Source organism: Schistocerca nitens, chromosome 2 (genome assembly GCF_023898315.1).
Source record: "Schistocerca nitens isolate TAMUIC-IGC-003100 chromosome 2, iqSchNite1.1, whole genome shotgun sequence".
NCBI lineage: Eukaryota > Metazoa > Arthropoda > Insecta > Orthoptera > Acrididae > Schistocerca > Schistocerca nitens.
Window position 1 is genome coordinate 683,817,977 of NC_064615.1, and position 23,558 is coordinate 683,841,534.

The window sequence follows — 23,558 nt, forward strand, 5'->3', positions numbered from 1 at the left end:
CACGGCCACCAAATTATAAGTGAATATTGTTTTGAATTTAAAAAAAAAATCTCACGGGATGGATAAGGATGGTTCTCGGGTAGGACAAACTTTATTGTCTGTATACAGCCACCATTTATCTTTATTTTACAATTTCCATTACCAACTTTAGCCCATATAAAAAGATACTCATCGGCATTTAGTTTCTTCTTCCTTCTAGTACTCAACACAAATGGCATACTGGGAACAAGTGTACCATATGGAACTTTAGCTAAGAGTCCTGTTGTCTCAGCTATACTCCATGTCTTCCATGTAAGAATATTTGCATCTGGAAAAGCTTCAAGGCCACCATAATCACAATGGTTGCCCCATACTACAGCAAGTGTGAGCCATGTACTACCTCCAAACACGGCTTGTACATCACATGTAAAGTTCAAACGGAGTCCACGAAGTACGTTTGGACCTCCGATTAATTGTTGTTTATTGAACTGTCCAGAAAGATCAATATCAATCGCCTTCAAAGCACGATAGACAGGAATGCTGCGCCGCCAGCGACGATGGTAACCACGTCCCGATTTGTCCTCGTGCATGCTTAGTTGCTGTTGTGTATCGTTCAGCTCTTCGTGAAAGTGTTTGTCAGGTTGTGTGTAGTTCGCGTTACGTCTACTGAAGACGATTTTAGATGTTGTCGGCAATTTGACGGGAGTCGGTCGGTTGTTGCAGACGCGGGAAGTCCTCCGCGCGCACACGCACACACACACACACACACACACACACACACACACACACACACAGAGCCGACTCATGAACGATCGGCGAGCCAAAACGCGTCGTCCGGTTGGACGACCGACCGACGATCCACCAAGACCGTGGCTGGCTCAAGTGATGCGTGGCGGCAATGGTCGGGCGAGCCATGTCGATGGAGACCTCACTGCTGCTCCAACCCGACTGCACTAGTGCCGCATTGCAACTCCCCGACTGGCAGGTCAGACTGCGCTCCCGACGCGTCCCCAACCGACTGGCAGCCCGAAATCGCAACACGAACTCGCGACGTGAACTCTCCTACGACAGACAGCGACCGGGAAGTAACAGCAGACAAGCAAAGATACTACGAGAGGGAACATATCGGTAGGAGCTGCTAACGCCGCACACGGTCAGGCAAAGCAGCAACTCAGTGACAGTAGTAATTTAAATTAACATAGTGAGGTGGAAGTACGTTAAAAACAAGGTGTAAAATACATAATAGCGGGAACACGAGTCACGCATAGCTCAGATTCGATTGTACGAACTGAAGACGATTTAAAATGAGAAAAGGGGAAAAATGCTAAAACTTTTTCCTTTGATGTTCATCTCCATGTCTAAGTGGGAGCTTGCGTGCAGTGAGAGATGTATTGCTCTTGCAGCTGCCGTGTTTGACGAAGCGGACCCGCCGCATCTGTGGTCGGCGTACCTCGCGGCTGTGGAGGCCGTCAACCTACAGACGGCCGGCTACCGGGTTCGCGCCAGCGGCTTCACCAGGCCCATCCTGGCGCCGCTCAACGCCACCGTGCCGCGACACGACGGCTTCAGGACCGCCAGGATCGGTAAGCTGTCCAGCCGCTTTCACGTTTACTCTACAGGCTGTCCCAGGACAGTGAACAATACTCAAGGATTTGACAGTAATGATCATTCGAATCAAAATAATCTAGTAAACATGCGCCTCGCAATGCATACCGTAAAATCTGTGATCGGTACTGTGAAACAACCCTCTTCTACTACAAGCTCTTTGCTTTCCATATTTTGGCAGGAGGTAGTATGGACCGAGACAAGAAAAAATTGTCTAGCAAACATGGGCACTAAAATGCGTACCTTAAGATCTATGAGCACTTGTTCGGTAGAACAGACTTGTTTCACATTGAACAAGATGAATGCACGTTTACTACACATGTTTGCTTCGAATACTCATTCCTGTCGTTGTGTTGATTATTGTAAAGTGTCTTTTGGAGTGAGGTGTAGAACTCTAGATTTGGTTGCTATTCATTAATTTCTTTCAAAGTGATATTTTCATTGCTATCTCCAGCACGTTCCACATCCCATCCCGATTCTACTACCATTTCAGTGGCCATGCATTATCATACAGAAAAATCATTTCACAACACTTATTTACAATGGTTGTATTTCTGCACTGAATTTGTACAGAAGTCGAATTCTAAGTAATACTAGAATTATTAGATATAATTAAGAAATTCACCAATAGATTAGAAGGAGATGGCCACCAATAAATCTTTTAGGCTCCTATAAACTAAACTTTTTTGTATTAAACTCTTTATGGCTGTTGGTGGAAATCACTGTATCTGAATGACAGAAGCCTTTCTGGACCATAGTAACTGATTTTAAATCTTTGTGAAAGTCATTCATACTTCTGGTGCCGATTTCATGAACTGTATTGTTGGCTTGAAAAGGAGATATATTTTAAATGGAGAATTCATTATGCTGTAAATGTACTGGGAAGTAGCATTTTCTGTTTTTAATACGCCGTGAAACAAATCTCAGAACCACCTTCTTTAAACTGTTAAGAATACTTGTGTCTAAGATACAAAAGGAGCAGTAAGTGTTGCAAATCAATCAGTGCCAAAAAAGTTAATCATAACCACACTACTTTGTTTTACTTCCTGAAGCTTACCCACTTTGTGTTGTGTACATACTTCCGCGTAGTCAGCGCGTACACAACTTTCCCACTAGAGCGCGCCCCGCTAATCACAACAGCGCAGGCGCAGCGCTCGTCCGTCTCTGCACTACGAGATGGCGCTGCCATAGAGACGGACCAAATTCTGCTTCTGCCGATCCGCGTATTAATATGTAACGCACCCAATGCTAACGTAGAACCTTTTCTCCTCGCGGATCACACTCGCGCAGTGATACATGAACGCGCGAGGTATTATAACGAGTGTACAGACCTCTGATTAGTCAGTCTGCATTTGTCTGCACCAGTCTACCAGTCTGCAGATATGTGAGAATGAGATTAACTTAACAATACCAAAGGAACTTCAGACTGTCAATTGTAAATAGCATCCAGAACCAAGTTAATTGGTCACCGTCAATCTGCTACTCTAAGCGTGCAAGTGGCATTTCTATCATCTGACCTAACGGCAGAAGATAAACACGCCACAGTAAGACCACGAGACATATTGCTGACACTCGCCTACATCGTTAGAGCGACAAGTCAAATAAGCTGATGGTGTGTGTACTGAAGGTCTTACAGTACGCACACCACACTTTGCAAACTCCACACTTTCTGTGAATTCCGTCGTTATGTTCTGACATCCCTGAAGCGTAATTGTCTCAATCACGCCATAATGCCACTTCAAACTAAAACATAATTCTGGTAACTGTGTAAATTCTCTGACGCATGTTTTCAAATTTAATTCCATATTTCTTTCCGGGGAATCGTTGTGGTAATCACCTCAATGTGCGGTAAACCACCCAAAAGAAGACTGGCCCCAAATACCAGCCCACAGTCGCGGGCTCTTAGCATTTTACCAATCACGGTATTACAGTGCTATGACCTGTACTGGTTGCATGTCTACACAATTCGCTACTTGCATATGACTAATTGCTTCATTCCTTGAAGTAATTTTCAGTTACTTGCAGTTCTTAATTTATTAGAAAATAATTCTTAAAGAAGTCACGATTCTTAGCTTTATTTCCCAAGAATGAAAGATTAATTTACTATGTCTACATCACCTACATCTAAATGACTACTCCTCCGTTCACACATGAGTGCCTGGCAGAGGGTTCTTCAAATCATTTTCAGACTACATCTCCACCATACCATTCTCGAAGAGTACGTGGGAAATATGAACACTTAAATCTTTCCGTATGAGCTCTGATTTCTCTTACTTTATTGTGATGATCATTTCTTCGTGTGAAGATTGGCATCAAGTATTTCGCATTCAGAGCGGAAAATTTCTGATTGAAATTTCGTGAAAAGATCTCCCTGCATCAAAAAGTCTTTGTTTTCATGACTGCCACCCCAGTTCGCTTGTCACACCCGTGAGACTCTCTCCCCTATTTCGCCATAGTACAAAACCTGCTGCCCTTCTTTGGACTTTTTCTGTGTCCTCTGTCAATCCTGTGTGGTAAGGATCCATGTTGTTATTGTAGTCTTCAGTCCAAAGACTGGTTTGATGCCGTTTTCGATGCTACTGTATCCCTTGCGAGGCTCTTCATCTCCGAATAACTACTGCAACCTAAATCCTACTGAATCTGGTTCCTGTATTCATCTCTTGGTCACCTCCTATGATTTTTATCCGCAACGTTTTCCTCCAATACTGAATTGGTGATCTCTTGATGCCTCAATAAGTTTCCTATCAACCGATCCCTTCTTTTGATCAAATTGTGCCGCAAATTTCTTGTCTTCCAAGTTCCATTCAGTTCCTCCTCGTTAGCTACGTGATCTATCCATCTACTCTTCAAAAATATTGTGTAGCACCACATTTTGAAAGCTTCTATTATCATTTTGTCTAGAAAATTTATCGTCCATGTTTCACGTCCATACATGCCTGCACTTCCTATACAAATACCTCCAGAAAAGTCTTTTTAACACTTAAATCTATATTCTTTGTTAACAAATTTCTCTTCTTCATAAATGCTTTTTTTGCCGTTGCTAGTCTAGATTTTGTGTCTTCCCTATTTCGGTCATCATCAGTTATTTTGCTACCCGAATAACAAAAACATAAAAAAAGAAAAAAGAAAAAACACTGATCTACTACTTTAAGGGTCTTGTTTCCTGATTTAATTCGACTACATTCGATTATATATGTTTCGCTTTTATTGATATTAAGCTAATATCCTCCTTTCAAGAAACTGTCCATTCGTTCAACAGCTCTTCGAAGTCCTTTGGTATTTCTGACAGAACTACAATGTCATCGGCAGACGTCGGAGTTTTTATTTCTACTCCCTGGGCTTTAATTCCCATCCCAATTCTTTATTTGGTTTTCTTTACTGTTTGTCCAATGTACAGACTGAATAATACCGGGGATAGGCTACAAGCCTTGTTTCGACTTAGCCCATTCAAAGCTCTGTCAAATTCTTCTCGCAGTATCGTATCTCCCATTTGATCTTTATCTACGTTCACTTCCCTTTCAATTAAATTGACTTTGACTACATCTCCCTTGTGTAAGCCCTATACATACTCCTTTGCACTCCTTGTAAATCTATTTTTTTAATGTTTGTATTCCCTTTCGCTTGCTTCATTTGCTGTATTTTTATATTTTGTCCTTTCATCGAGTAAACGGAATATTGTGTTATCCAAGGATTTCTATTTGACCTTGTCCTTTTACTTATTTGATCCACTGCTGCCGTCACTTTTTCATCTCTTAAAGCTACCCATTCCTTTACCCTGTTTAGCCAACCGTTGTGTAGAGCCCCATTAGAAACTCTCAATAACCCCTGGTTCCAGGTGCAACCTCTTCAATTTCCTAGATTTTTGCAGTTTCTCCAGTTTTAATCTACATTTTATAAACAATAAATTGGGTCAGAATTCGTATCTCCGCCTTGAAACTTCTTAAAATTTAAAATCTGGTTTCTAAATCTCTGTATTACCATTATAGAACCAATCTGAAACCGTCCGGTGTAACCAGGTCTGTTCCATGTACGTAACCTTCTTTTATGATTCTTAAACCAAGTGCTAGCGATGATTAAATTATACTCTGTGCAAAATTCTATCAGGTGGCTCCCTCTTTCATTCCATTCCCCGAATCCATATTCACCTGCTAGTTTTCCTTCTCTTCCTTTTCTTACTGTCGAATTACAGTCTCCCATCACAATTAAATTTTCGTCTCATTCAACTATCTGAATAATTTCTTTCATTTCATCATACATTTCTTCAATCTCTTCATCAACTGAGGAGCTAGTTGGCATATAAACTTGTACTACTGTAGTAGGCATGGGTTTCGTGCCTATCTTCGTTACGATAATGCGTTCACTATGCTGTTCATGGTAAGTTACCCGAATTCCTATTTTTTTTATTCGTAATGAAAGCCACTTCTGCATTACCCCCATTTGATTTTCCATTTATTACCCTGAATTCATCCGACCAGAATCACTGTTCCTCTTGCCAGCAAACTTCACTAATTCCCACTACATCTGACTTCAACCTATCCATTTCCCTTTTTAAGTTTTCTAATCTACCTGCCCAATAAATGGGAGTTGGAACAACCCTATCCCGACAATGTTAAATTTAATGACTTGGCTTCCCTGTATTTCAGGAACCACTGTAGCCATTGACATGAAACTTTTACAGAACATTAAACTGTATGTTATGAGTCTACTGAACTACAGTAATTGCATTTCAGCCACTGCTTTCGGAAATACAACTTTTAATTACACAGTTAAAATTTTCTGTACATTTTTTGTACGTTTTCCTAAGTAATTTTAACTATACATTACATTATGTTCTTCTTTTAGTTCCGTAGACTCAGGATATGTATATTATTACTCCCTGAAAATCTGAATACGCTACTCGAAGTGGTTTTTTGGATTTAGGGGAAAATGCAACAGAAAATGTAAATTTTCAGGAACGGCTTCTATAACTCACTTAATATATGCTTTTTTTATTTTTAGTCACTCAGAAGCACCATGCACCATACTGCATATCATTCTCTTGACTTTTTCCAAGTTTTTTCTTCTTTTATTCTTTCTGGACTCCTTAGTGGCGAACTGTGCTGCATACTCTGCTTTATCAATGCGAACCTTGTCCATCCGTTCAAGTTCTCTGAGGAAGTTTGCTCCAGGATTAATTCCCACACGCTGTAGCACTTTCACCCTACCAATGTTGGCATAATTAAAATCAATAACAGCATGTCTGACCCCCACTTCAGTGTCTTCATTCCAACAACAACATTTTTTGGTAAGCGAGTCCATATAAGATTACTGTACGACTTATTGGGATTTTGAGTCAGACCATGTAGACACTTCTTCAGTAATTCAGGATTTGCAATGTCTCTGTAAATAGTTTTTGTGATATCCATGACTGGTGCTAGGATGGAATGTTTATGGCTGTATGAACTCTTTGAGTACTGGGCATTGCGGTAATTGCACCATGAATCAGGTACAGGAGGGCAAAGGTGGTGTACTGCTTTTTCACCAGTTAACAGTCTGTGGAAGAAGGTAGCCCATACTGCCTGCTTCATTTCCAACAAATCCTCAGTATTATTTCTAATGGGCACCCCATAATATTGCTGTAGTTCATTAATCATTTTGTCTGCCAGCCTGCCTCTTATGGCTTAGTAGCACTACTGGGAAAATCATTGATGTATATCAGGCACAGTATCGGTCCTAATATGCTACCTTGCGGAACCCCTATAGTAATGTATTTTGTTTCTGATAAGTGTTTTACTAAATGTTTGGACCTATTTGAAGTATGTGTTATCTCTACTCTTTGTACCCTATCTGTTAGGTATGATCGAAACCAGTCACTAGCTACTCCTCTTATTCCTAATGCTTCTAATTTATTTAATAGAGTCTTGTGGTCGACTGTATCAAACTCCTTAGATAGATCCAAAAATGTGCCTGTGACACACTCATCTTTATCAAGAGCATCAAGTACAACTTTTGTTAATTCTACTATGGCTGACTCCATATTTTTGCCACTTCGGAAAACAAATTGTGATTCGCTTAAAAGATTGAATTTAATCAGGTAATTCATTAATCTGTCTTTCATAATTGCTTGTATTATTTTTGAGAATGCTGACAGCAGGGAAATGAGCCGGTAATTTTCTATGTCTTCTGCATTACCTTTCTTAAGCAAAGGTACAACTCTTGCCTGTTTGAACTGCTCTGGAAATGTCCTTGATGTGAAAGATTCATTTGTTATATTTTTTAAGGGGCCTTGTATAATCCCTGTGCATTATTTCAGTACACACATTGGTACTTCATCTAAGCCTACTGACTTTTTGTTTTGTAGTTTTTGAATTGTTTTACTGACTTCATTCTCTGTGGTTTGAAGTGACATCGTTGTATTTAGTGCAACATTATTTACATGTGTTACATTTGTTTTGGGGAATTTTTGCTGTAACTTCCCTGCAATACTTGAAAATACTGTAAGTTATACCATTTTGACGGGTATCTCAAACATGAAAATTGCGTTGTGGCGTTTGACATAAACTTTGGGCATGTTAGTATGCTCTTCTCCCCTTAAAAAGTTGCTTGTTCAGCATTGTTTTCGTTGATACTTCATTTAGGGACTACGATGAAACGCCAGCTGCCTACTTAGCATGCTATGAGCGTTTTGTACAGTTATAGACCAATTTAGATGTAGAATTAGACATGTGGCAATCAGTTACTAATAGTAATCAAAGCGACCTCGGTCCAGGGTTAAAAGCCCACCTCCGCTTAAATTTTGATCAATAATCAAGAATGGCCACCGAAGACTTCCGGCGTAGGAAGTCACACTCCCTCATTCTGCCAACGGCCTTGTCCAAGAGGGCGGAGGAGCGGACAGAGGTTCAGAGCACTCTCTTGTCTTTGGGATGAGAAACTGCCCCTAATGGCGAAAGAATCAGCAATGATTAACGGCAAGAGGTTGCAAGACGTATATCCGCAGGACATGTGGCCTATAACTGAGGAAGTGTCATGACGAGCTCTCCATTAGCAAAAGATTCCGAAATAGTCCCCTGTTCTGATCCCCGGTAGGGGACTGCCAAAGGGGAGATGACCATGAGAAAAAGATTGAATAACCAATGGGTGAATAACGTTCTACAAGTCGGGTCGTAGAAAATCAGAAGCTTGAACGTGATAGGGAAGCTAGAAAATCTGAAATGGGAAATTCAAAGCTTCAGACTAGATATAATAGGAGTAAGTGAAGTGAAATGGAAAGAAGATAAGGATTTATGGACAGATGGGTAAAGGGTAATATCAGCAGCAGTATAAAATGGTATAACGGGAATAGGATTTGTAATGAATAGGAAAAAGGGGCAGAGAGTGTGTTACCGTGAACAGTTCAGTGATAGCGCTGTTTTCATCATAACAGACAGCAAGCCAACATGAACAACTATAGTTCAGATATATATGCTGACGTCGCAAGCTGAAGATGAAGAGATAGAGAAAGTAAATGAGGATATTGAAAGGGTAATACAATACGTAAAGGGAGATGAAAATCTAATAGTCATGGGGGGCTGGAATGCAGTTGCAGAGGAGGGAGCTGAACAAAAGGTCACAGAAGAATATGGGCTTGGGACAAGGAATGACAGAGGAGAAAGACTAATTGAGCTCTGTAATAAATTTCAGCTATTAATAGCCAATAGTCTGAAACTTCCTGGCAGATTAAAACTGTGTGTAGGACCGAGACTCGAACTCGGGACCATTGCATTTCGCGGGCAAGTGCTCTACCAACTGAGTTACCCAAGCACGACTCACGCCCCGTCCTCACAGTTTTACTTCTGCCAGTACCTCGCCTCCTACCTTCCAAACTTTACAGAAGCTCTCCTGCGAACCTTGCAGAACTAGCACTCCAGAAAGAAAGGATATTGCGGAGACATGGCTTAGCCACAGCCTAGGGGATGTTTCATATCAACGCACACTCCGCTGCAGAGTGAAAATCTCATTCTGGACATGGCTTAGCCACAGCTCAGGGGATGTTTCATATCAGCGCACACTCCGCTGCAGAATGAAAATCTCATTCTGGAAACATCCCCTAGGCTGTGGCTAAGCCATGTCTCCGCAATATCCTTTCTTTCAGGAGTGCTAGTTCTGCAAGATTCGCAGGAGAGCTTCTGTAAAGTTTGGAAGGTAGGAGGCGAGGTACTGGCAGAAGTAAAGCTGTGAGGACGGGGCGTGAGTCGTGCTTGGGTAGCTCAGTTGGTAGAGCACTTGCACGCGAAAGGCAAAGGTCCCGAGTTCGAGTCTCGGTCCGGCACACAGTTTTAATCTGCCAGGGAGTTTCATATCAGCGCACACTCCGCTGCAGAGTGAAACTCTCATTCAGCCAATAGTCTGTTCAAGAATCACGAGGAGCAGGTACACTTGTAAAAGGTCGGGTGATACGGGGAGATTTCAGTTAGATTGCATCATGATCAGGCAGAAATTCCGAAATCAGATAGTGGATAGTGGATTGTAAGGCGTACCCAGGAGCAGATATAGATTCCGATCACAATGCAGTAGTGATGAAGAGTAGGGTGAAGTTTAAGAAATTAGTCAGGAAAAATCAATACGCAAAGAAGTGGATACGGAAGTACTAAGGAATGATGAGATACGCTTGAAGTTCTCTGAGGCTGTAGATACTGCACTAAGGATTTGCTCAGTAGGCAGAACAATTGAAGGGAAACGGACATCTCAAAAATAAGCGATCACGGAAGTTGGAAATAAAATATCGGTACATAGAAAGTAACTATGGGTAACAGAAGAAATACTTCAGTTGATCGATGAACGAAGGAAGTACAAAAATGTTGATGTAAAATCAGGAATACAGAATACAAGTCACTGAGGAATGAAATATATAGGAAGTGCAGGGAAGCTAAGACGAAATGGGCGCATCGAAAATGTGTGGAAATCTAAAAAGAAATTATTGTCGGAAGGACTGACTCGGCTTAAAGGAAAGTCAAAATAACTTAAATGAAAAGCAAGGGTGGGAACATGAAGAGTGCAACGGGAATTTCACTGTTGAATGCAGAGGAGAGAGCGGATAGGTGGAAAGAGAACACTGAAGGCCTCTACGAGGGGAATAATTTGTGTGATGTGATAGAATAAGAAACAGGAGTCGATTTAGAAGAGATAGGAGATACAGTATGAGAATCTGAATTTAAAAGAGCTTTGAAGGACTTAAGATCAAATAAGGCAGAAGGGATGGATAACATTCCATCAGAATTGCTAAAATCGTCGTGGGAAGTGGCAACAAAACGACTATTCACGTTGGTGTATAGAATGTATGAGTCTGGCGACATACCATCTGACTTTCGGAAAAATATCATCCACATAATTCTGAAGACTGCTAGAGCTGAAAAGTGCAAGAATTATCGCACAATCAGCTTATCAGCTCATGCGTCTAAGTTGCTGACAAGAATAATATACAGAGGAATAGAAAATAAAACTGAGGATACGTTACATGCCAATGTCTTTGACTGTAGGAAAAATAGAGGCACGAGAGAGGCAATTCTGAAGTTGCGGTTGATAATGGAAGAAAGACTAAAGAAAAATTGAGACACATTAATAAGGTTTATCGACCTGGAAAAAGCGTTCGACAATGTAAAATGGTGCAACATGTTCGAAATTCTGAGAAAAGTAGGGTTAAGCTATAGGGAGAGCCAAGAGGGATTTAATAAGAATGGACGACCAGGGACAAAGTACTCAGATGAAAAAGGGTGTAAGATAGTGATGTAGTCTTTTGCCCCTACTATTCAATACGTACATTGAAGAAGCAGTGATGAAAATAAGAGAAAGATTCAGGAGTGGAATTAAAATTCAAGGTGAAAGGATATCAATGATACAATTTGCTGATGGCATTTCTATCCTGACTGACAGTGAAGAGGAATTAAATGATCAGCTGAACGGAATAAACAGGCTAATGAGTACAGAATATGATCTGAGAGTAAATCGAAGAAATACGAACGTAATGAGAAGGAGCAGAAATGAAAACAGCGAGGAATTTACCATCAGGATTGATGGCCAGGAAGAATTCTACTACCTGGGCAGCAAAGTAAACAATGGCGGAATGAGCAAGGAGGACATCAAAAGCCGACTAGCAATGGCAAAAAGGGCATTCCTGGCCAAGAGAAGTCTACTAGTATCAAATATAGTCCTTAATTTGAGGAAAAAATTTCTGAGAATGTAGGTTTGGAGCACAGTGAAACACTGTGGGAAAACTGGAACAGAAGAGAATCGAAGCATTTGAGATGTGGTGCTACAGAAGAATGTTGAAAATCAGATGGACTGATAAGGCAAGGAATGAAGGTGTTCTGCGCAGAATCGGAAAGGAATATATTGAAAACACTGATAAGGAGAAGGGACAGAATGATATCTGTTAAGACGTGAGGGAATGACTTCCATGGTACTAGAGGGAGCTGTAGAGGGAAAACACAGTAGAGGAACACAGAGATTGGAATACACCCAGCAAATAATTGAGGACGTAGGTTGCAAGTGCTAGTCTGAGATGAAATAACTGCATTCTTCCAGTGCTGACACTAATTCAAACTGCCTACTTGTTTGTGTCAGGTAACACTGCTTGCTAGTATTTTACCGAGCATGTGTTTTGTGCAGTTATAGGCTTGGTCATGTGTGTTTTTTAACGTAGCCTCATTTACGCCTAAAATGAAACGACGACGACCTATTCGGCATTTATTATTATTATTTCCACCCATATGTATTTTATGACAATTCAGGCGTGGAGAAGGCACCCTGGCATTTAAGTTCATAGTTTCAGTAAAGTTTTAGGCTTGAATTTGGATATTTTACGTGTGGGTATAACATTGACATAAATGTTGTGTTGCTGATGAAGTTTATGTATTTTTGCAGGCATGAATTAACGTTGTGACACTTGGCGGACATCATGTGGTACGTGAAACAATTTAGATGTGGAAACATTTAGTTGAGTTACACAAAGTATAGTACAGTGATTGAATTGTATAAGTTCACGAGTGCTATTTAACCTTTAAATTCATATAAACATTGTATGTGTGTGTGCATGTATGTATGTATGTGTGTGTGTGTGTGTGTGTGTGTGTGTGTGTGTGTGACTAAGTGTTTTTGGTAATGACGAAGCTGATGTGTTTTAGGTGTAGAAATACTAGAACTTCCACCTTATACGTAACGTTTTGATAATGCTTTTGAACATTGCACAATAGATTCATATCGTTTAGAGACGTTTGTAGATGGTGAACATCGTGAGAAGTATATTATGATTGACCTCTTCGTTTCAATGGCTGTTACCGTTCCAAAAGAAGTGATGTATTGAAAATGACGTCATAGATAAGAGGACGTGGGTTGTCACTGATGATGGTATCAATGACAAAGTGGTAATGCAGGTGGTTGTGGCAGTGGCGACAGGCGGAGGCCGCCTGAACTGCAGATCTTAACAAAGTTTTCCAAAGAGTTTCTGATCAGTTAGGAAAAGTTCACAATCAATGTGTATTATTCATTTTTACATATGGCAGTGAAACATGGATAGTTAAAGCGAAAATCGTTAAATACCGAAGGTTGCTCAGCTAGCAGTATGTGACAACCCTGTATGGACAGAATTGTGAAGCAATAAAGAAAAAAAAAATTCTAAGTGCTATATATGAGTTACTTTAGGGCCACAATAAAAATATATTAATAAAAATGCATTAAGTTATGTTTATATATTATATTTTCAGCGTTATATATTTGTTACCTTAGGCATTTAAGGATTAACTTTTGGCTTGAAAATAATTACATATATACTATCGTGACACATTAAAATATTTAAGGATTTGAACCTTTTGACCTTCACAGTTTTTGTTCTTTGAGGAAGTCCAGAAAACAGTTCCTTTTCTTATCGATGCAGAAAATAATATTACGCTTCTGGCAGATAACTGATGGACCTCCCTTGCAGTTCGACATCTTGCATCTACCTCCCTTGTCAAACACAACTGGCCAGCGTCCAACATTGTCTTCACGACCAACGTTTCAGGGAATCGACTTCGATACATGCCCTATTTTCATCTTCTTTGCGTATTCAGCATCTGCACAACATTTTCCTTCTTTCTCTCACTTACATATTTGTTCATTTTGCACTTGGCATCATCTGTTTCATCTTTTAACTGGCGAAGTGGCCTCGCTTTCTTTTCGGGTACACCAAGAGAGCCACAGCCCCCCTATGCTGCAGCCATCCAGTTACTACAATAATATCAAGGAAATGAAAAAAATAACCAATGGGAGCACTTTCTTGAACTGACTCAGAAGGAGCTCCTCGCCCCATAAACTCGTTGCAGAGAACAATAATTGAAACACAGTCAACTGCAAGCCTTTCTTTGGTCTTCTTATCCAGTCGGTTCACCTTACTTAGTGGTACCACTAGAGGAGGCGATAATGAAACATTCATCAGTCAGTCTCTCCACCAACCTAACGAGCGACAACACACCTATTCCTTCCCTGATATACTGCAGGATCTAAAAAAAGAACAGTTTGCTTGCGAGTGCCTAAATTGACAAATTTGTAACTTTTAAAAATAGGCTATAAAATTCGAGGAATAATGTCTACAATACTGGTTTTTTATTCGAATATACGTCAAAATTACCTCAATCGCCTAGAATTTATTTACAATTGATAACTTGTGTTTTTCAAGGTAAGTAATAACAAATGTCAACAGCTGAAATACAGGCGTTCATGCTAGTCAGGACTCTAAAAATTCAACTAGTCAACTAGTAGAGAATTTCTTCAACTCTGAGTACAGTGCAACTTCGTGTCTTTTAGTCTGAAGCGATACGAATATGCTGCGCATGGTGTTTCGCAGGGATCGAATGAAGGGTAGAGCCACGGGTCGTAACACATCTGAAATGTAACGTCCACTGTTCAAAGTGCCGTCAATGCGAACAAGAGGTGACCGAGACGTGTAACCAACGATACCCCATAACATCACGCCAGGTGATACGTCAGTATGACGATGACGAATACACGCTTCCAACGTGCGTTCACCGCGATATCGCCAAACACGGATGCGACCATCATAATGCTGTAAACAGAACCTGGATTCATCCGAAAAAAATGACGTTTTGCCATTCGTGCACACAGGTTCGTCGTTGATTACACCATCGCAGGCGCTCCTGTGTGTGATGCAGCGTCAAGGGTAACCGCAGCCATGGTCTCCGAGCTGATAGTCCATGCTGCAGCAAACGTCGTCGAACTGTTCGTGCAGATGGTTGTTGTCTTGCAAACGTCCCCATCTGTTGACTCAGGGATCGAGACGTAGTTGCACGATTCGTTACAGCCATGCGGATAAGATGCTTGTCATCTCGACTGCTAGTGATACCAGGCCGTTGGGATCCAGCACGGCGTTCCGTATTACCCTCCTGAACCCACCGATTCCATATTGTGCTAACAGTCATTGGATTTCGACCAACGCGAGCAGCAATGTCGCGATAGGATAAACTGCAATCGCGATAGGCTACAATCCGACCTTTATCAAAGTCGGAAACGTGATGGTACCCATTTCTCTTCCTTACACGAGGCATCGCAACAACGTTTCACCAGGCAACGCCGGTCAACTGCTGTTTGTGTATGAGAAATCGGTTGGAAACTTTCCTCATGTCAGCACGTTGTAGGTGTCGCCACCGGCGCCAACCTTGTTTGAAGGCTCTGAAAAGCTAATCATTTGCATATCACAGCATCTTCGTCCTGTCGGTTAAATTTCGCGTCTGTAGGACGTCATCTTCGTGGTGTGTCAATTTTAGTGGGCAGTAGTGTATTATTTATTTCTGAAATGCTCGAAGTGAACTTCATTGTTAGAGGATGAAGAAGGTGAAGTCCTGTCGGCAGTGTGCAGGCTGATGGGGCAGGGTGTGGCGGGCATCATCGGCCCCTCGCAGAGCGCCTCCACAGACATCGTGCGCTCCATCTGCGACCGGCTGCACGTCCCCCAGTTGGTGCTCAACTGGGACCCCAGTCCGCCGACCGCAGCCTCCTACCAGCTCAACCTGCACCCTGAGTCTCATCTGCTGTCACAGGTGAGCCACCAGTACTCATGTGAACAGGTATTCATTCAAGTCACTCAGTAAGAAAAATGATGTACAGTTATCGGTATCAAACAATCTATGTAAAAAATATACCTTGTTAGTCAATGTAGGGTTTGGCAGGCACGAAGACAAGCAGCAGAAATTCTCACCATGTGCAGGCGGTAAACCCAGAATGGCTTGACATAACGGGCAACTAAACGGGGCGTAAAATATCGTCGATGTACTGCTGCGCTCTAAGGGTGTAGGGGATGACAACTAAAGTGGCCCTGCTGTGAAAAGAAGTGACACCCCAGACCATCATTGGTGGTTGTTGGGCGTATGACGGGCGAAAGTCAGGTTGGTATTCCACCCCTGTCAGCAGCGACTCGAGTGGAATTGTCTGTAATGATGAGTCAGTCACTCTTCGAAATGAGGCTCCATGACCAGCGAAGACGTGTCTGGAGTCGCACCAGACAGTAGTGATAACACTGGGATACCAGCCTGACTGTAGCCCGCCATGCGGCCCAACAACCAGGAGTGATGGTCTGTGGTCCACTTCTTCTTATAGCAGGTCCTTTTTGGTTGTCATCCCCTACACCCTTGCGGCGCAGCGGTACGTCGATGATATTCTATTCCGTTTTATTGCGTTTTTGTGAAGCCCTCCTGCGCTTACATTTCAGTAACATAATGCCTTCTGCTGCTTGTCTTAGTGTTTGCCAAACCCTGCGTAGGTCAGAAAAATTTCGCGATGTCTCATCAGTTGAGAACGTTCGGAACTTTATTGGTTGGGCCCTTTAACCATCTCAAGATTTTTACGATCTAACGCGCCAATTGGACAGAATGTGGCACAATATACATCAGGAGGACATCCAGCAACTCTCTGAACTAATTACAAACTGAATAACTGCTTGCATAAGGGTCAGAGGTGGACCAGCGCATTACTGACTTGCTCAGTTTGTTAAGCTCTTTATCTTGAATAGATCACCTGTTTTTCTGTGATTGTAATAATTCGTTTCTATGTCCATGTACTTTATATTTACCTATTTCTGTTCCATTCGGACAATTCCTTTGTGGTGCGTCGTTTTCATTTTAGAATGTAGCACTAAGTTTGCTCCAGCAGCCGCTCGCCAACATCTTATTTATTCGTTTATTCATGCAAATATTTCCTGATATCTACACTCCTGGAAATTGAAATAAGAACACCGTGAATTCATTGTCCCAGGAAGGGGAAACCTTATTGACACATTCCTGGGGTCAGATACATCACATGATCACACTGACAGAACCACAGGCACATAGACACAGGCAACTGAGCATGCACAATGTCGGCACTAGTACAGTGTATATCCACCTTTCGCAGCAATGCAGGCTGCTATTCTCCGATGGAGACGATCGTAGAGATGCTGGATGTAGTCCTGTGGAACGGCTTGCCATGCCATTTCCACCTGGCGCCTCAGTTGGACCAGCGTTCGTGCTGGACGTGCAGACCGCGTGAAACGACGCTTCATCCAGTCCCAAACATGCTCAATGGGGGACAGATCCGGAGATATTGCTGGCCAGGGTAGTTGACTTACACCTTCTAGAGCACGTTGGGTGGCACGGGATACATGCGGACGTGCATTGTCCTGTTGGAACAGCAAGTTCCCTTGCCGGTCTAGGAATGGTAGAACGATGGGTTCGATGACGGTTTGGATGTGCCGTGCACTATTCAGTGTCCCCTCGACGATCACCAGTGGTGTACGGCCAGTGTAGGAGATCGCTCCCCACACCATGATGCCGGGTGTTGGCCCTGTGTGCCTCGGTCGTATGCAGTCCTGATTGTGGCGCTCACCTGCACGGCGCCAAACACGCATACGACCATCATTGGCACCAAGGCAGAAGCGACTCTCATCGCTGAAGACGACACGTCTCCATTCGTCCCTCCATTCACGCCTGTCGCGACACCACTGGAGGCGGGCTGCACGATGTTGGGGCGTGAGCGGAAGACGGCCTATCGGTGTGCGGGACCGTAGCCCAGCTTCATGGAGACGGTTGCGAATGGTCCTCGCCGATACCCCAGGAGCAACAGTGTCCCTAATTTGCTGGGAAGTGGCGGTGCGGTCCCCTACGGCACTGCGTAGGATCCTACGGTCCTGGCGTGCATCTGTGCGTCGCTGCGGTCCGGTCCCAGGTCGACGAGCACGTGCACCTTCCGCCGACCACTGGCGAAAACATCGATGTACTGTGGAGACCTCACGCCCCACGTGTTGAGCAATTCGGCGGTACGTCCACCCGGCCTCCCGCATGCCCACTATACGCCCTCGCTCAAAGTCCGTCAACTGCACATACGGTTCACGTCCACGCTGTCGCGGCATGCTACCAGTGTTAAAGACTGCGATGGAGCTCCGTATGCCACGGCAAACTAGCTGACACTGACGGCGGCGGTGCACAAATGCTGCGCAGCTAGCGCCATTCGACGGCCAACACCGCGGTTCCTGGTGTGTCCGCTGTGCCGTGCATGTGATCATTGCTTGTACAGCCCTCTCGCAGTGTCCGGAGCAAGTATGGTGGGTCTGACACACCGGTGTTAATGTGTTCTTTTTTCCATTTCCAGGAGTGTACATCTACATGGATACTCTGCAAATCACATTTAAGTGCCTGGCAGTGGGTTCATCGAACCACCTTCACAGTTCTCTATTATACGAATCTCGTATAGCGCGCGGAAAGAATGAACACCTATATCTTTCCGTACGAGCTCTGATTTCCCTTATTTTATCTTAGTGATCGTTCCTCCCTATGTAAGTCGGTGTCAACAAAAAATTTTCGCATTCGGAGGAGAAAGTTGGTGATTGGAATTTCGTGAGAAGATTCCGTCGCAACGAAAAACGCCTTTCTTTTAATGATGTCCATCCCAAATCCTGTATTATTTCTGTGATACTCTCTCCCATATTTCACGATAATACAAAACGTGCTGCCTTTTTTGAACTTTTTCGACGTATTCAGTCAGTCCTATCTGGTAAAGATCATACACCGCGCAACAGTATTCTACAAGAGGACAGACAAGCGTAGTGTAGGCAGTCTCCTTAGTAGGTCTGTTACATTTTCTAAGTGTCCTGTCAATGAAACGCAGTCTTTGGTTAGCCTTCCCCACAACATTTTCTATGTGTTCCTTCCAATTTGAATTGTTCGTAATTGTAATTCCTAGGTATTTAGTTGAATTTACGTCTTTTAGATTAGACTGATTTATCGTGTAACCGAAGTTTAACGAGTTCCTTCTCGCACTCATGTGGATGACCTCACACTTTTCTTTATTTAGGGACAACTGCCACTTTTCGCACCATTCAGATATTTTTTCTAAATCGTTTTGCAGTTTGTTCTGATCTTCTGATGACTTTATTAGTCGATAAACGACAGCGTCATCTGCAAACAACCGAAGACGGCTGCTCAGATTGTCTCCCAAATCGTTTATATAGATAAGGAACAGCAAAGGGCCTATAACACTACCTTGGGGAACGCCTTAAATCACTTCTGTTTTACTCGATGACTTTCCGTCAGTTACAACGACCTGTGACCTATCTGACAGGATATCACAGATTCAGTCGCATAACTGAGACGATATTCCATAAGCACGCAATTTCACTACGAGCTGCTTGTGTGGTACAGTGTCAAAAGCCTTCCGGAAATCCAGAAATACGGAATGGATCTGAAATCCCTTGTCAATAGCATTCAGAACTTCATTCGAATAAAGAGCTAGTTTTGTTTCACAAGAACGATGTCTTCTAAACCCATGTTGACTGTGTCTCAATAGAGCGTTTTCTTCGAGGTAATTCATTACGTTCGAACACAATATATGTTCTGAAATCCTGCTGCATATCGACTTTAACGATATGGGCCTGTAATTTAGTGGATTACTCCTACTATCTTTCTTGAATATTGGTGTGACCTGTGCAACTTTCCAGTATTTGGGTACGGATCTTTCGTCGAGCGAACGGTTGTATATGATTGTTAAGTATGGAGCTAATGCACCAGCATGCTCCGAAAGGAACCTAATTGGTATACTCCGAAAGGAACCTAAATGGTATACTACGGAAGGAACCTAATTGGTATACAGTCCATCAGACTACGCAGCGTGTATTCGCCACATTGACTGCCAATGGATGGATAAAAATTTCCCTTTTATTTTGTTTTCATTACCGCACTCTTTAGACTATGAAACCATCTTCAGTAGCTTATATAGTGTAACCCACCAAAACTGACAAATCTGAGTTCGAGTTCAATTATTCATCAAACGACTTAGTGGTAAAAGTGTAAAAGGCTGGTCGACTTCATACTTAAAGTTATAATACCAAGTGCATCTAGAATAAAGATGACGTAGACTTTATTCCTAACTGGTATGTTACATAATGGATGTTCTAGGTAGCAAAGGCGTCACATTTTTAAATTTGCAGTCCGAGAAACAGCGATCAAAGATAGTTCAGACTCAGGAAGAACGCTATTGGAGAGGAAAAAGACTATACGGAATGATGAGTAGTGGTACTCATTAGGAAATGTCCTTGGCACGGTTCTAACACGCCGATAACCGCCTTAGCATAACAGACGTACGTTCAGGCAGGTGCTGTAGGGATTCTCGCGAGCATGAAGATTACATGCGATTAAGCGTGGCCCCAGATATACTTGTCATAGTCTGTCACCGGTTACTGATCGAAAGTCTGATCATGTGCATCCGTTTGTTCGATTATGGTCCCTCGCAGCCGACTCCAATGTTCAGCTTGTGCTTATGTAGTTCCCGTGTTACCTGATCTCTACTCTAAGAGGACCTCTGTAATGCCATCGAGTGAGATGCCCGCATCCCAGTGACGACTTACTTTCGTCAGTTCTGCGGGTCAGCTGAACTATCACGGATGAGGACGGATCTCCATCCATTACTGTGTTGTGGTGTCCATGTTACTACGGGTCGCAGTTATCAAAAAGATGGAAGATGTTCCAGGACGCAGTAGGAATGGTGTGACTGAGTTCCTCATGAGTATGCAAAGATAGTGAGCAAGTAAAATTAATAGCAATAGCAGCCCTCGGTCGCAAAAAAGGATTCCTTTGGCTAAGGTTTCGGCACTGCAATGAGTGTCTCCATCAGTGATAAAACTCTCAACTGGTCATGTCACATATTAAACTAAAAATCAAACGATAAAAGTTTTAGTCACCAAATTTGTAAAACAGAACACATAAAACGCAAGCCACTATGGGCTGCTCAAATGCGTCGAGCTACGATAGCATCAGACTCTGCCTTTTATGTGGCTTTACTTTGTAAACGGTCGCTGGTCACGCAGCCATGTTCAAAGCTTTATAGTGAGGAAGAGCAGAAAATGTGATATCATGTAGCATACATCGGTTAACGGTTCTGTATTCCATGTTACTATTATATCCATTACGAATATTTTGAAGACTTTTCCGAGTGACGGCAGTAAATGAGCAGTATTCCATTTCGACCAGGTGTCCCCCCGCATCATAAGATATGAGCAATATGTTCTGCTGCATTTTTAAAATATCGCCATCTGTGAAAATCGTCTTGTTGCCCATATTTATTCTGAGGGCGGTTTCGTTGAGACTGCGAAGACTTCCACCCCCCCTCCCCCCCCCCCCCCAGTACACGAGGGACTATCTATAAGTATCTCCAGGCTGCCAGAAGATGACAGCGCGAAAACTACGGGCATTCACAAAAATTACACTTAACAGTACATAGAGCGTCTCTCGGAGCTTCGATTCATAATGTATGGACAAAGAGCGCGCAATTATGGTGCAGGCGCGTCACAACACGTGGACAAATCATCTGCTCCACATTTTCCTACTGAATTAGTTCGTGCAACCCACTGAACAGATTTCCGAAGCAGGTAAAGGAACTGCACCCACGTGCTCTTCCATCCGTACTGACATTTGCCACGTCGCAAGTTACAAACTTGGGGAGATGTTCTGTCCACTGATAACTCTCATTTTTCGATATGTCTTGAAGTTTTCACGCAGTTGTCTTTCGAAACCCCAAAGTTACTTACGAATAAGCCTTTATCTCTGATAGCAGTACATGGGCAAAGCTTTGTGTTAATTACAGATTACTGAGAATTAACTCCTCTATTGGGATATGTAAATTCATTTTTAGGCTTCGAAATATATTCTATTCTAAACCTGTTTTATAAAGGGACACATAATTTTTCGTAACATTAGCTCATGCATGCAGTTTGGTAACCTAAGATCATAAGTTTATACATCCACATGTTAATTTCTTCATTAGAACTTAGTATCTGGTGACTAACTGCCGAATATTTTCAATACCTGTGCTCTGAGTAATAATGTTCACGTCGTTGGTGCTCTGCACACTCGACTTTTATTCCAAACTAGTATGATTCAAATCCACGTCTGGGTATCCGAACTTTGTTGTATTGTGGTTGCCGATATCAATTAACATGAATTCAGTCGAGGGTCCTTCAGAAAGGGCCACATCTGATTTCTCTTCTCATCCTTGCCCAAACTGAATGAAGTGGAAAGGAGCTGGCTGGCTAGTGGAAAGCTTGGGACCACAGAATAAAGTATATGAGACGCAGGGCAGAACAGGTGTTTAGGTTTGTGGAAAGGGCGAAATAAGGTGTCGGTCAGGTTCACTCAAAATTGTAATTTATTGTAATTTAATAACACCTTGAAACCAAAACGGCACATAGCCGAACCTTTAGGACTACGAGTTTCAAAAAGACAATTATTTCATGGCTGAAGGCCTCCAAACACGAAATCTTGAAAGTCAACAAAAATTAAAAAATGCAGCTAAAATAGCAAATAAAATAATTAAAATACATATGGTATCACAGCTAGGCTGGAAAGCCTCAAGGCAAAAGTAGATAGAACAAACATATGCAAGGTGCAATACAAGCGCCTGAGGCCACAATTAAATTTTAAAATTTTAAAATATATTACCATAATCTTTTAAGGCAGAAGGCCGCAATGTTTTTGATAACTGGCAGTTTCAAGAAAAAGGTTTTAAGCGGCTTAAGGCCCACAATTAATTTTCCAAAATTAAAAAAATACATAAAATCCAGTAAAACTACAAGTTTTAAATCGTTGACTATGATAGATTATAAACAGACAATTAAACACCTTTGAGTAGGACAGTAAAGAAAGCGGCACTCAGAAGCCTCCAGGGATTTCGGTCTGCACTTAGGTGAGACAGGTGGTGAGCCCAACTACACTTGATCCATCGGAACCCAACCAGGGGACAGCCACAGAGCGACCGACACAACGATTTGCTTGCCACCAATCAGTACACGAGAACTCAAACACAATAGGTTACGAACGTGATTATCCACAATGAAATATGTATTAGCTGCCAAAACTACACACTATGTTGGACAGCGACAACAGGTGAGGAAAGGACGCTGCCTGAAATTACGTTAGTGGCCAGGGCAAGTAGCCGGAACATTAATGGCCACAAGTCAGGAAACTCCGCTAGTGTACTCGAATTGTAGCCAACCAATTGCACCGTATGGCGGCTAAATTTCAGCAATAGAAACACTCAGTGTTGCTCACAGGAAAACCTCCCCAACAGCGAACCACCGAAACAAACCACACAACATGAATGGACGTGGCTTGCCTAGTTGAAACCACTGCTCAACTTTAATGTCCTAGGTCAGTAAACCACGAAGCTCGTAGCGATCGGACAGCTCCATACACGCTCCGACACTGCGCAGGGACCGCCAGCGGACCCAGTCGAGCCGGCCGGTGTGGCCGTTTGGTTCTAGGCGCTTCAGGCTGGAACCGCGTGACCGCAACGGTCGCAGGTTCGAATCCTGCCTCGGGCATGGATGTTTGTGATGTCCTTAGGTCAGTTAGGTTTAAGTAGTTCTAAGTTATAGGGGACTGATGACCATAGATGTTAAGTCCCATAGTGCTCAGAGCCATTTGAACCATTTTTTTGGACCCAGT

General features: G+C 42.6%; 1 protein-coding gene across 1 annotated transcript in view; it reads left to right on the forward strand.

Moving 5' to 3' along the window:
- The window catches only part of LOC126235248 (glutamate receptor ionotropic, kainate 2-like), a 309,725-nt gene that overhangs the window by 66,189 nt on the left and 219,978 nt on the right, over positions 1-23,558 (forward strand). Inside the window, exons 3-4 of the mRNA XM_049943979.1 lie at positions 1,383-1,562; positions 15,415-15,632. Coding sequence (XP_049799936.1) covers positions 1,383-1,562; positions 15,415-15,632 — 398 coding nt within the window. The remainder of the gene's footprint in view (positions 1-1,382; positions 1,563-15,414; positions 15,633-23,558) is intronic.